This window comes from Cynocephalus volans, chromosome 2 (assembly GCF_027409185.1).
Source record: "Cynocephalus volans isolate mCynVol1 chromosome 2, mCynVol1.pri, whole genome shotgun sequence".
Classification (NCBI taxonomy): Eukaryota; Metazoa; Chordata; class Mammalia; order Dermoptera; family Cynocephalidae; genus Cynocephalus; species Cynocephalus volans.
Window position 1 is genome coordinate 31145231 of NC_084461.1, and position 13888 is coordinate 31159118.

At 36.9% G+C, this 13888-nt stretch overlaps 1 protein-coding gene across 2 annotated transcripts in view; it reads right to left on the bottom strand.

The window, feature by feature from the left end:
* The window catches only part of ADAMTS12 (ADAM metallopeptidase with thrombospondin type 1 motif 12), a 339684-nt gene that overhangs the window by 315862 nt on the left and 9934 nt on the right, over positions 1–13888 (bottom strand). For both annotated transcript variants that reach the window (XM_063087212.1, XM_063087211.1), the window contains exon 2: positions 8875–9236. In XM_063087212.1, the coding sequence (XP_062943282.1) occupies positions 8875–9236 (362 nt within the window). The remainder of the gene's footprint in view (positions 1–8874; positions 9237–13888) is intronic.

Genomic DNA, 13888 nt, shown 5'->3' on the forward strand with positions numbered 1-13888 from the left:
CAAGAGTCATGAGGCTAAAGTGTGTTTGCTACATTTGAGAAACAGAGAAAAGGTGTGGCTGGAGCATAGTGCAGGAGGGGAATGTGGTAGGAGAAGAGGGCAGGGAAGTAGACAGTGACCAGATCAGAGAGAGCCTTGGAAGCCAGGGCAAGGTGTTCATATTTCATTCTACTATGATAGGAAAATCAATAGAAGATTTTAAGCAGAAGAGCGGCACTGTTCTATAAATGTGTTCAAAAGACCAGTTTGGCCACCATGTGGGAAATTACTTCTAGGGAATTAAGAGAATAGGCAGGCAGAACCACTTGGGAGGTCAATGCAGGGTCCAGATGGGAGAAGACGTTGACTAGGACTAGGGTGGGGTTTCTCAACCTCAGCACTACTGACATTTTGGACCATATGATCCTTTATTGTGAAGGGCTGCTCTCTGCATTTAACAGCATCTCTTACCTCAAGTTACTGGAAGCCAGAATCAACCCCCAACTCTCCAGGTGTGACAGCCAAAAGTGTCTTCGGACATTGTCAAATGTCCCCTGGAGGGCAAAACCACCCCCTTTGAGAATAACTGGACTAAGATGTTAGCTATGGAAGTGACAAGATAGGTAGATTATGAACATGTTTTAATGGTAGAGCTGACAAGATTTGCTGATGAGAACAGATACAGAGTGTAAGAAAAACTAGGAGTCAATAATAGGATAACTCCAGGGGTTCTGACCTGGGTAACAAGAACAATGGAGCTGACATGTACAGAGATGGGGAAGACTAAGGAAAGGAGATCAAAAGTGTTGCTCTGAATGTGTTAAATTCGAGATTACCATTAGGAACCCATGTGGAAATGGCAACTGGATTGTTGGAGTTCCAAAGAAAAGTCAGAGTTAGATATTTAAATTTAATAGTTATTCACATAATACGCAGAAAGATATCTGTCAGAAATAGATAAAAATGAATAATGATGATGATAGGTGATTAGACAGATGAGTAGGTAGATAAATGATAGACAGATTTGGTATTGGTCGATGCTGCCTAACGAGAGTGTGAAGTTAGAAAAGAATGATCACAGACTAAAGCCAAGAGCACTCTAGTACTTGAGTGTATGGAAAGGGAAAGGAGCAACAGATTCTGAGACAGAACTGTCAGTGTGGTAGGTGGGATAAAAACCGTAATAATAAGGTGTCACTTAAGCCAAGAGAAAAAATTATTTCAAGTAGGAATAGTCAATTATGACAAATAGTGCAAAGACATTGTCAAGTAAGATGAAACAAAGAGGTGCCCACTGGCAACATGAAGATCACCAATGACTTGAAAAAAGCAGTTTTAGTGAAATGTCCCAACAATTCAGGCAAAGTAATTCAGCTACTCTTACTAAGCCAAGAAGAGAACTGGAGTACTTTTCTAAAGCATTTGAAGCTGTTACCTACGACAACTGTGTGAGGTAAGCAGGGCTGACTAATGTGATTATCCATATTTTCCATGGAGATATAGTTTGTGAAGGGCTTGTGAGAATTAAGACAGTCCCTAAAAAGAAGATTCTTGTTACAACTTTCCAGGCAGGTTGCAGATTTTAAAGCCTGTAAGATGGAAATTGAATGAAAAGGGACTATAGTTCTTCAGACTAAAAAGAAATCTTATATCGCCCTAATGAGACACAGGAACTTAGTTTGCACCACAGCAGACCCTTCTCCAAACAGGCCCTGAATCAATGAGCCAGATCTCCCTGTGAATAAAATGCTGTCATCCCAACTAGAACACATCTTTCAGGAATGGGAGTAGGGGAGGGAATGAGGCTTAGCACAGAAGAAATTTCTATCCTTCTCCCAGACTGACTTAGAAAGAAAACTCTACAAAACAATGTATTTTGGGGGAGTAAATATGAATGAACAAACCAGGGGAATAAATTTGCAAAATGGTGTTATCAATTTTTCCCCAAATGCATTCTCTGACCCAAGGAAGAGAAAAAAAAAATACAAGGCAATTATTTGACTCTACTTAAGAGCCCCATTCTCTATTCACATTAGCTACCCTATAGTGGCATAGTCCTGATGGCCCCCAATGACAGGCCACCCAGTAGGTGATACATATAAGGATAATGGGATGGGAGATTTCTTGTGAAAAATGCCATCAGAGTGGGATTTAGATTTCCTCCCAAGGAAGCTATCTAATTCTCACCATGATAAAGGAGGTAGGATCAAAGATCATGGAACCTTCAGTTCTACCAGTCAACCTGGAAAAGTCTCATGGGCAGAAGTGGAAGTCCTGGAGGCCACTTGTGACTTGACAGAGGAAAGACAAAAGATCTTATTATCTAAGATTATCTTATTATCTAGCATTATCTAGGAGAGTGAAAGTGATGGGTTTAAAAACTTAGAAGCTTCTTCTTGATATTGGTCTAGGCAATTATTTTTTGGAGATGACACCAAAAGCACAGGTAACAAAAGCAAAAGAAACAAAAAATCTCAAAAAAGGCAATCCATGGGGACTGGAAGAAATTTGGAAACCATATATCTAATAAAGAGCTAATATCCAAAAAATAAAAGAAACGTATATAACTCAACGGCGAAAAATAAATAAATAAAAATAAAATTTGAAAAACCATACAAATACACACCTAAATGACCCAAGTAAAAACTGGGCAAAGGACCTGACTAGACATTTCTCCAAAGTAGATATACAAATGGCCAACAGGTATATAAAAGGATGTTCAACTTCACTAAATATCAGAGAATGCACATCAAAACCACAATGAGACATCTCTTCACACCTGTCAGCATGGCTATTATGAAAAAGACGAAAGATAACAAGGGTTGGCAAGAATGCAGAGAAAAGGGAACCCTTGTATACTATTGGTGGAAATATAAATTGGTACAGCCATTATGGAAAACGGTATGAAGATTCCTCAAGACCTAAAAATAGCAAAGAAATAATCAATTCTTGCAATGACAAATACGGTATTTACCCTGATTTGATCATCACACATTGTATATAGTATTGAAATATAACTCTGTATCCCATAAATATGTACAATCAATACATGCCAATTAAAAAATAAATAAACTAAAAATAGAATTGCCATAGGATCCAGCAATTCCACTTCTGGGTATATATCCAGAGGAATTAAAATCACTATCTGAAAGAGGTATCTGCACTCCTATGTTCACTGCAGCATCATTCACAATAGCCAATATATAGAAACAAACTAAATATACATTGACAAATGAATGGATAAAGAAAATATTTTATTTTAAGGCTGGATTGATTTAACATATATATAAATATATATATATAATTATATATTATATATATATATATTTATATATATAATCAAGCCAGCCTTAAAAAAGAAGGAAATTCTGTCATTTGTGACAACATGGATGAACCTGGAGGAAATTCTGTCAAGTGAAATAAGCTAGATGCAGAAAGACAAATACTACATGATCTCACTTCTATGTGGAATCTAAAATAGTCAAACTCATAGAAGCAGAGTAGAATAGTAGTTGCCAGGGTCTTGGGGTAGAGAGAGATGGGGAGACGGACGAAGGGTACAAAGTTTCAGTTATGTGAGATGATTAAGTTCTAGAAATGGAATGTACAATAATATGACTAGAGTTAACAACACTGTATTGTACAAGGATATTTCAAAAAGTTCATGGAAAGATTAATACTATCTTTCAATTCAATTTTTCCACAAACTTTTTGAAGTACCTGCATACACTTGAAATTTGCTAAGAAAGTAGATCTTAAGTGTTCTCATCACAAAGTAAAAGAAAAAAGAAAGAAACAAAGAAACAAAGAAAGAGAGGAAGAAAGGAAGGAAGGAAGGAAGGAAGGAAGAAAAAGAAAGAAAGAAAGAAAGAAAGAAAGAAAGAAAGAAAGAAAGAAAGAAAGAAAGAAAGAAAGAAAGAAAGAAAGAAAGAAAGAAAATGATAACTATGTGAGGTGATGGAACTTGATTGTCGTGATTATTTCACAATGTATATGTACAGCAAATCATCAAGTTGTACACCTTAAATAGATACAATTTTTATTTGTCAATCATAACTTAATAAAGCTGGAAAAGAAAAAAACTTAGAAGTTTCAAAGCAAAAGGATCTTAATAAGTCTTACAGTTATGACATAACCTCTTTAATGTTCCCTGAGAAACACACAGAAGAATTGGAATTACATTTAACTACTTCTGTTTTTTTTAAGATACGACACCAATACTGGGTCAAATGATACCTTGGAATTTACTCAGATTATGAAGAAGTTTTAAAGGCTTTATCTATTTCTCAACCACTAATGACCAAGATAGACTTCAGAGCAAAGAAAATTACCAGAGACATTATACAAAAATAAAAGTGTCACTCCAGCAAAGATATACAGCTATCTTAAATGTGTATGCACCAAACAACATAGGTGCAAAACATGTGAAGAAATTGTGATAGAACTGAAAGGAGAAATAGACAAATCCACAATTAGAGTTGGAGACTTCAATATTTCTCTCTCTCAACAAATGATAGAACAACTAGATAGAAAATCAGCAAGAGTAGAGTACAGGAAATCAACAATACCACTAACCAATAGTATCTAATCAACAAAACTCACATTCTTTTCAAGTGCCCGATATAGACTATATTCTGGGCCATAAAGTAAATTTCAAAAAATGTGAAACACTTGAAGTCATACAGACTGTATTCTCTGACAACAATGGAATTAAACCAGAATTTATTTTTTAAAAAAGATAACAGAAAAATCTCTAAACACTTAGAAACTAGACAACACTTCTAAATAATATGGGTCAAAAAAGAGGACTCAAAAGAAATTTTAAAATATTGAACTGAAAAAAATGAAAATGCAACATAACAAAATTTGTAAAACACAGAAAAAGCAATGCTCAAAGGGAAATCTAAAGCACAAAATACTTACATTAGAAAAGAGGAAAAGTCTTGAATCAATAATAAACTCAAAACAAGTAAAAGGAAGAAAATAAAGGTAAGAGCAGAAATCAATAAAATTGAAAACAGAAAACAATAGAGAAAATCAATAAAACAAGAGAAGATTCTTTGAAAAGATCAATAAGATTGACACCTCTAGCAAGACTGACAGAGAGAGAAGACACAAATCACCAGTGTCAGAAATGAAACAGAGAATATCACTATAGGATCTGCAGACATCAAAAGAATAAAAGAATAATAGATTTACACACATAAATTTGACAACTTAGATGAAATAAATTTCTCAAAAAACACAAACTACCACAGCTCCTCTAATATGAAATAGAAAATTTGAATAGCCCTATAATAACTAAGAAAATCAAATTCATAATAATAAAAAACTCCCAAAAAAGAAATCTCCAGGCCCAGATGTTTTTACTGAGAATTCTATCAAATTAAAATAAAGATAATTAACATCAACTCTACACAATCTCTTCCAGAAAACAGAAGAGGATACACTTCCCAATTTATTTTATAAAGCTAATATTACCCTGATACCAAAATCAGACAAAAACAGTACCAAAAAAAAAGAAAAAAACTACAAACCAATATTCTTTATGAATATAGATGCAAAATCATTAAGAAAATATTAGCAAACAGAATTTAGCAGTATATAAAAAGAATTATACACCATGATCAGAGATGCAAAACTGTTTCAATATTTGAAAAATAAATCAATGCTATCTTAGGTAACTAGAAAACAAAAGAACAAATGTGGCAAATTTGTTTGGGCACATGAGAAAATAAATAACTTGAAGCCAACCAAGTGGTTTGCTCACAGGAAGGAAAAAACTCATTTGGCTTTTGGTGCCTTTTTTATAACCATTTGTTACTTGTCTAATTATGTGTGAAAAGCTCCATAATAATCCCTGGGGAGTGTTTCTTCTGGTAAAATCATTCAATGGTTTGGATGTAAAAATTCTCCATCACCTTGTAAAAATTCTCCATCTCTACCACTTTGTGCTTCTATACTTAGCATGAATCTGAAATCTGAATCTGAAAATATCTACATGGTGGTACTCAGTGCTTCTTGGGGCCATTTGAAATTTGAAAGGGTCTCAGTATTCTATTCCCAAGCCTGGAGTAATGCTAAACAGTATGCAATTTCCCTTAGAAAGCACAAGCCGAAAGTAGGGACCAAATGAGAGCAGCAGTTCTCACCCTTAGCAGCACGAATCACCCAGGGAGAACCACTACTTTAGAGAAATATTGGCTAATTCCACCAGTTAACACCCACTAATCCAGTGGTTGGCAACACCTATTTCATATTAGAATCTCCTGGAGAGCTTTTAAAATGCTGATCCTGGGCTCCACCTTTAGGCCAATTATATCTGAAAATCTGGGGCATGGGGTTGGGGCGTGGGTACATTTTTAAAGCTATCCAGGTGATCCTAACATTGAACCAGGGTGAGAATAACTGCTCTAGTTCAGTAGTTCCTAAATTTCAGCTAGTATCACAATCTCCTGGAAAGTTTATTCAAACATAGGTTTCAAATAGGCAAAACTACAGAAACAGAAAGTAGATTAGTGGCTCCCTAGGACTGGGGGATGAGAGGATGGGGAGGTGACCGCTAAGGGGTATGGGTTTCTCTGGGGGCTGAGACTTTCTAAAATTCATTGTGATGATTGTACAACTCTGTGAATATATTTAAAGACATTGAATTGTGCTCTTTAAGTGGATGAATTGTACATATCTGAATTATATCTCAATAAAGTTTCTAATACACACACACACACACACACACACACACACACACACACACACACACACACACACACACACACACACACAGAGGTTTCTGCCCACCCTTAGAGATTCTGATGCACTAGGTCTGGAGAGGAGCCCAAGAATTTTTCTTTTTAAGGAGCTCCCAGGTGATAGTGATTTGCAGGTCCACAGACCATACTGCTCTAACCCACAGAAAGGCACGCATATTTAAACTTTCTAGGGTTTTAAGAGCATGATAATGTTTAATTGTCAGGAGGTTGTTTAATGTCAGGGACTATTTCTTCTGTTCTCCGGATCATAGAGGATCAGGTGCCCCTGATGCTTCCAGGATTGTCTCTTAGAGATGAGAGCCAGGATTGTAAAGGGACGAGGTGAACCCAGAGTGAGACCAGAAAGTGAGGACCGTGACACCGGGGTGCACCCCCCAGTTCAATCGAGCACTATAGGAGGCCCGAGGAGAAGAAGAAAAGAAGAATAGAAAACCGTCTTGGTTCTGTGTTATGTGTTGATATTGTGTCGTGACCTAATGAGAAGGAAAAGATAAATACCTACATATGAAAATCCAGATTTACAGAAAAAGGCGAAGCAAGACTTTCCATTCATTTTACAAAGCAATTGATCCCTAGAGATCCTTCAGGAAATTTAAACTATTGTATTATGTTTTACATGAATTTTCTCACAGTATTCCAGCAAAGCCAAACTATATAGATACAGGATAAACAGAGTTTCTACATCACACAGAACAGAAATTCTCAGCAAAATGGGAGCAATGACAGGAGGACTGGGGACAGTGCTTTCGGTAGGAATGCCAACGCCACTAGTGCCTTTGTTCTGCAAACCAGCTCTGGCGCGGGTGCCAAGGCTGACACTGGACTACACCATTACCACCTTCTGGACTCTGGAATCTCTCCACCTGCGGTCACTCCCTGCCACACATCGTTAGTGCTAGTGCCTGCCTCCTACTCAAGCATGAGAAAAACCTCAAAACAACTCAACATAATTCCTAAGCATTGTCTGCCATTCAGTTGCTAGTGAGGTTGTCACTGTTGCTGATGCTAGAAGTAAAAGGAAATAAAGGGACCAAACTTTTTTTTAAATTCAGGTTTAAATATTAAAAAATAAACTTAAGTCACATTTTGTGATGTAGCATAACAGTAGAAAGACTTGGACTCAAATTAACTTGCACAGTAAAGTTATGCAATAGCTAAAAGCTTCCTCATCTGCTAGAAAAAAAAGTTAGGGAGAGGAAAACAATGTACATAAACCACATTATAAATCACATATTCCAGTGCTTGGCTTATTAGAAAAATAAAAAATAATAATAATACCAGCCAACATTCATTGAGTGTCTTTTACTTACTAAATACTCTTCTAAGATTTATATTTCCATTAATTCATTTAATCCTCACAAGACTCTATTACAGGGATCAGCGAATGTTTTCTGTAAAGGCCAGATAGCAAATATTGTTGGCTTCACAGGCCGAACAGTCCATATCCCAATCACTCAGCTCTGCTCTTATAGTTCAAAAGCAACCATAGACATCATGTAAGTGCATGGACATTTCTGTGTTTCAAAAAAACTTTATTTATAAAAATAAGAGGTGGATCAGGTTTGGCCTGTGGGTCACACCTTGCCAAACTTGCTCCATGAGACAGGTACTATCATTATCTTCATTTTACAGATGAAAAAAATAGAGACACAAAGAGATCAATTGACAGCCCAAGGTTTCACACGAAGTCTGATTATGAAGTACACATTGTCAACTATTTAATCATAGCAGCTGCTGATATCACCATTGTTACTAGTAAGACTCTTACTTAGTCCAAATCCAGGTTTTGCTAATTCAAAAGGTGCTGGCCAACAGTCAACAATACCCTCAGAGCCACCTCAGAGGCTGAAGATCTAACTCAAATCCTCCCTCTTTCCCCTGGATGTTTCTGGTTGGAGTTTTCTCTGCCTCCTTTAAACCCTCAGTGAACTTACTCTCTACACCTCCAAAATGCATTGCCTTTTATTTATTATACACTTTGTCCCCAACCTCTTTGGAGGCTGTAATCATCACAGGGGCTCAATTCATATGTATTAATGCATCTGTGAGCCTGTTAGTAGTGGTCTACAGGGCTGAGCTGCTAGGACCTGGGGCAGAAAGGGAGGTGATGGACCCGGGCACTCACCAATCCATGGCAGACACTGAGGGCTGCTGTCCCAATTCTGGTGCCTTGCTGTAGAACTGTGCCCCTGAGATGGCAGCGGGGGGCTGAGGAAGCCATCATCTCGACACGGGAGAGGTTCCCGTATCTCTTCTCCACGATGTAGCTATTGGAAAGAAATCCTCGATTGACCGTCAGGTTGAAAAACAGGTCCTTCTCCTCGTGCAAAATTCTATAATACACTCGGTCTTCTGAGCCGTCCAAATGTCTCTTCCTCCTGCTGCTGGTGCTAGGATGGTGCAAGCCATACGAAAGAAAATGCCCACTGGCATCTACTCGGACAGGAGTCACCACATGGTATTCTGGCAGGGCCTTGATAAAATGCTCTGAAAGAAAAAGAGACAAAAAATAAAATAGGGAGATCCATGCTGAGCGTGCAGCAAGGCAAAGCTAATTCCATTTAGAACTTAGAATCTAGTGTTGACTGCAAAATCCCACTGTTGCCTTGAAGTTTGGAGATCCTTTCCACCGTACAAACGCCATCAACATTAAAGTCCCTGAACAGCCCAAATTTACTCCATGCTCCCTCCTTGGTGACATGTAACAGTCTGAGCTGACACTAAGGTATAGCTCTGGATATCAGATGTTTTACCAGAGACAAATTAAGATGAGAATTAACTCATGAGGAATACTGTTAGGAAAGGGCAAGATCAGCATGACGAACAGGAACGTTTCAAGTCTAGAATTCATTAGCACAAGTCACAGAGCTTAACTGTTTATTATAAGGTGCTTAAATGCCTCAGGAAGTTCCCATTAAATCAGGTTAGAGGGAAAAAACAGAAACACAGCAAACCCACCATATACACACTGACAAACCTCACGCTAATTACAGCATAGGAGTGTTTCATAACGCAGCAAAGGGTGCTTAAAAGAACTTGGGTTTTTTGTGTTTTTTTTTTTAATGTTTAAAAAATATACAAAAGATTCTCTCTGCTTCCACCATCTTGCAATGTGAGACCCCTGGGTTGCTGTCACTACCACCGGATGGACTTTGGACTTCCCAGCCTCAGAAACTTCCAGCCTACCTGAACTGATACAGCACCTGCCATACCTCAGGAATGTAGGACACTCAGTCTTCAGTCAGGAAGACTCACACTACGGGTGATAGACGACCATCTGTATCTGCACCAAGTTTGGACAGACAGGTTTGCAGACTCAGGGGAGCAACAACAGAGCTTGAATGGCAAGGAATGATGTTTTGGGGAGGAGAATTGAATAATTATGCAAATTCACTCATCTTGAAATTCTTATAAGCTAAGCCAGACTGATAAAACTATAGTGATCAATTTATCACCATGTATTTACTGAATATTGTGTGTCCTCTTTACCTCTTTGAAAATTAGTAATAGTCTTATATTATTACAAAGAAATATCATTGCAAAAAATATTAGACAATACAGAAAAGTAAGAAGAAGAATACAAAGTGTACCTGTAAAACTGTGGCCCTGTAAACAATGAATATTTTGGGTACATTGTACCAAGAATGGTATCAATTTAAGGGTAAGCAGTGTAGATTTATAGCACTGTGTATTATATAGATAGGGATTTTTTTACATTTTTTATTTTTATAGAACTGGGCATGTAGTCACATGTTTGCAAACTGCTTTTCTTTATTAGCCATATGCTGGGGCCATAAATAAATACAGCTTTACTTTGGTTAAAAAAATAATAAAAACTAAATTAAAAAATATAAAAAACACACAAAATAAAATAATGAGGAAATATATTAGGGTCTGAGGCTCAAAATATGAAAAGTGGCACTTAAAAAATGCAAGGCAGAAATACTTGTTCCCTCCACACATAAGAACACCTTTTGACTTAGCCAAATTTATTTATTTATTTATTTAATTTTTATTTTATTTTATTTTGTCAATCTACAATGTGGTTGATTATTGTGGCCCATTACCAAAGCCTCCCTCCCTCCTGTCTCTCCCCCCTCCCTCCCAACAATGTCCTTTCTGTCTGTTTGTCATATCAATTTCAAGGAATTGTAACTGTTGTGTCTTCTTCCCTCCCCCCAGTTTATTTCTGTATTTCTGTATTTATTTTTAGTTCCCACAAATAAGTGAGAACATGTGATATTTCTCTTTCTGTGCCTGACTCGTTTCACTTAATAGAATTCTCTCTAGGTCCATCCATCTCATTGCAAATGGCAGTATTTCATTCTTTTTTATAGCTGAGTAGTATTCCATTGTGCAGATATACCACATTTTCCATATCCACTCATCTAATGATGGACATTTGGGGTGTTTCCAACTCTTAGCTATTGTAAATAGTGCTGCAATGAACATTGGAGAACAGGTATACCTTCGACTTGACGATTTCCATTCCCCTAGGTATATTCCCAGCAGTGGGATAGCTGGGTTGTATGGTAGATCTATCTGCAATTGTTTGAGGACCCTCCATACCATTTTCAATAGAGGCTGCACCATTTTGCAATCCCACCAACAATGTATGAGAGTTTCTTTTTCTCCGCAACCTCGCCAGCATTTATCATTCAGAGTCTTTTGGATTTTAGCCATCCTAACTGGGGTTACATAGTATCTCAGTGTGGTTTTGATTTGCATTTCCCGAACGCTAAGTGATGTTGAGCATTTTTTCATATGTCTGTTGGCCATTTGTATATCTTCCTTAGAGAAATGCCTGCTTAGCTCTTTTGCCCATTTTTTAATTGGGTTAGTTGTTTTTTGTTATAAAGTTGTTTCAGTTCCTTGTATATTTTGGATATTAATCCTTTGTCAGATGTATATTTTGCAAATATTTTCTCCCACTCTGTTGGTTGTCTTTTAACTCTGTTAATTGTTTCTTTTGCTGTGCAGAAGCTCTTTAATTTGAAATCCCATTTACTTATTTTTCCCTTGGTTGCCCATGCTTTTGGGGTCCTATTCATGAAGTCTGTGCACTGTCCTATTTCCTGAAGTGTTTCTCCTATGTTTTCTTTAAGAAGTTTTATTGTTTCAGGGTGTATACTTAATTCTTTAACCCATTTTGAGTTAACTTTAGTATATGGTGAGAGGTATGGATCTAGTTTCATTCTCCTGCATATGGATATCCAGTTATCCCAGCACCATTTGCTGAAGAGGCAGTCTCTTCCCCAGTGTATAGGCTTGGTGCCTTTGTCAAAGATCAGATGGCTGTAGGCATGTGGGTTGATTTCTGGATTCTCTATTCTATTCCATTGATCAGTGTGTCTGTTTTTATGCCAGTACCATGCTGTTTTGGTTATTATAGCTTTGTAGTATAATTTAAAGTCAGGTAGGGTTATGCCTCCAGCTTTATTTATTTTGCTCAGAATTGCTCTAGCTATGCATAGTTTTTTGTTTTTCTATATAAATGTCTGGATAGTTTTTTCCACTTCTGAGAAAAATGTCATTGGAATGTTGATGGGGATTGCACTGAATTTGTATATCACTTTGGGTAGTATGGACATTTTCACTATGTTGATTCTTCCAATCCAAGAGCATGGGATATCTTTCCATCTTCTTGTGTCCTCTTTAATTTCTCCCAGCAGGGGTTTGTAATTCTCATTGTAGATATTTTTCACATCCTTGGTTAACTCTATTCCTAAGTATTTTATTTTTTTGTTGGCTATTGTAAATGGGCAAGCTTTCTTGATTTCTCTTTCAGCATGATCACTATTGGAGAATAGAAATGCTACTGATTTTTGTGTGTTGATTTTGTATCCTGCAACTTTGCTGAAACCATTTATCAACTCCAAGAGGTTTTTTTGCAGAGGATTTAGGCTGTTCAATATATAGGTTCATGTCATCTGCAGAGGGGGACAATTTGACTTTTCTAATCTGGATGCCCTTTATTTCCTTCTCTTCTCTGATTGCTCTGGCTAGTAATTCCAAAACTATGTTGAATAGGAGTGGTGAGAGTGGGCATCCTTGTCTAGTTCCTGTTCTTAAAGGAAAAGCTTTCAGCTTTTCCCCATTCAGGATGATATTGGCAGTGGGTTTATCATATATGGCTTTAATTATGTTGATACTTTCCATCTATGCCTAACTTGTAGAGAGTCTTTATCATGAATGAGTGTTGAATTTTATCAAATATTTTTTCGGCATCTATAGAGATGATCATATGGTCCTTGTGTTTGATTTTATCAATATGGTGCATCACATTTATTCATTTGTATATGCTGAACCAACCTTGCATCCCTGGGATGAATCCCACTTGATCATGGTGTATATTTTGCATATGCATTGCTGTATTCTGTTAGCTAGCATTTTATTGAGGACTTTTGCATCTATATTCATCAAGGATATTGGCCTGTAGTTTTCTTTTTTAGTTGTATCTTTACCTGGTTTTGGTATCATGGTGATGTTTGCTTCATAGAATGAGTTTGGGAGAATTGCCTCTGTTTCAATCTTTTGGAATAGTCTGTAGAGAACTGGTGTCAATTCCTCTTTGAATGTTTGGTAGAATTCGGCTGTGAATCCATCTGGTCCTGGGCTTTTCTTTGTTGGGAGCCTTCTGATAACACCCTCAATCTCCTTTATTGTTATTGGTCTGTTCAGATTTTCTACATCTTCTTGGCTCAATTTTGGTAGTTTGTGTGTGTCTAGAAATTTATCCATTTCCTCCAGATTTTCAAATTTGTTGGCATATAGCTGTTTATAGTGGTCTCTAATGATTCCTTGTATTTCAGAGGTATCAGTTATAATATCACCTTTTTCATTTCTAATTTTGTTATTTGGGTCTTCTCTCTTCTTTTTTTAGTTAGCTGTGCTAATGGTTTGTCAATTTTATTTATCTTTTCAAAAAACCAACCTTTTGATTCATTGATCTCTTGTATCATTTTTTTGGTTTCAATTTCATTAAGTTCTGCTCTGATCTTAATGATTTCTTTCCTCCTGCTAACTTTGGGTTTGGATTGTTCTTGTTTTTCAAGTTCTTTAAGGTGAAGTATTAGGTTGTTCACTTGCCATCTTTCCATTCTTCTGAAGTAAGCATTTAATGTGATAAATTCCCCCCT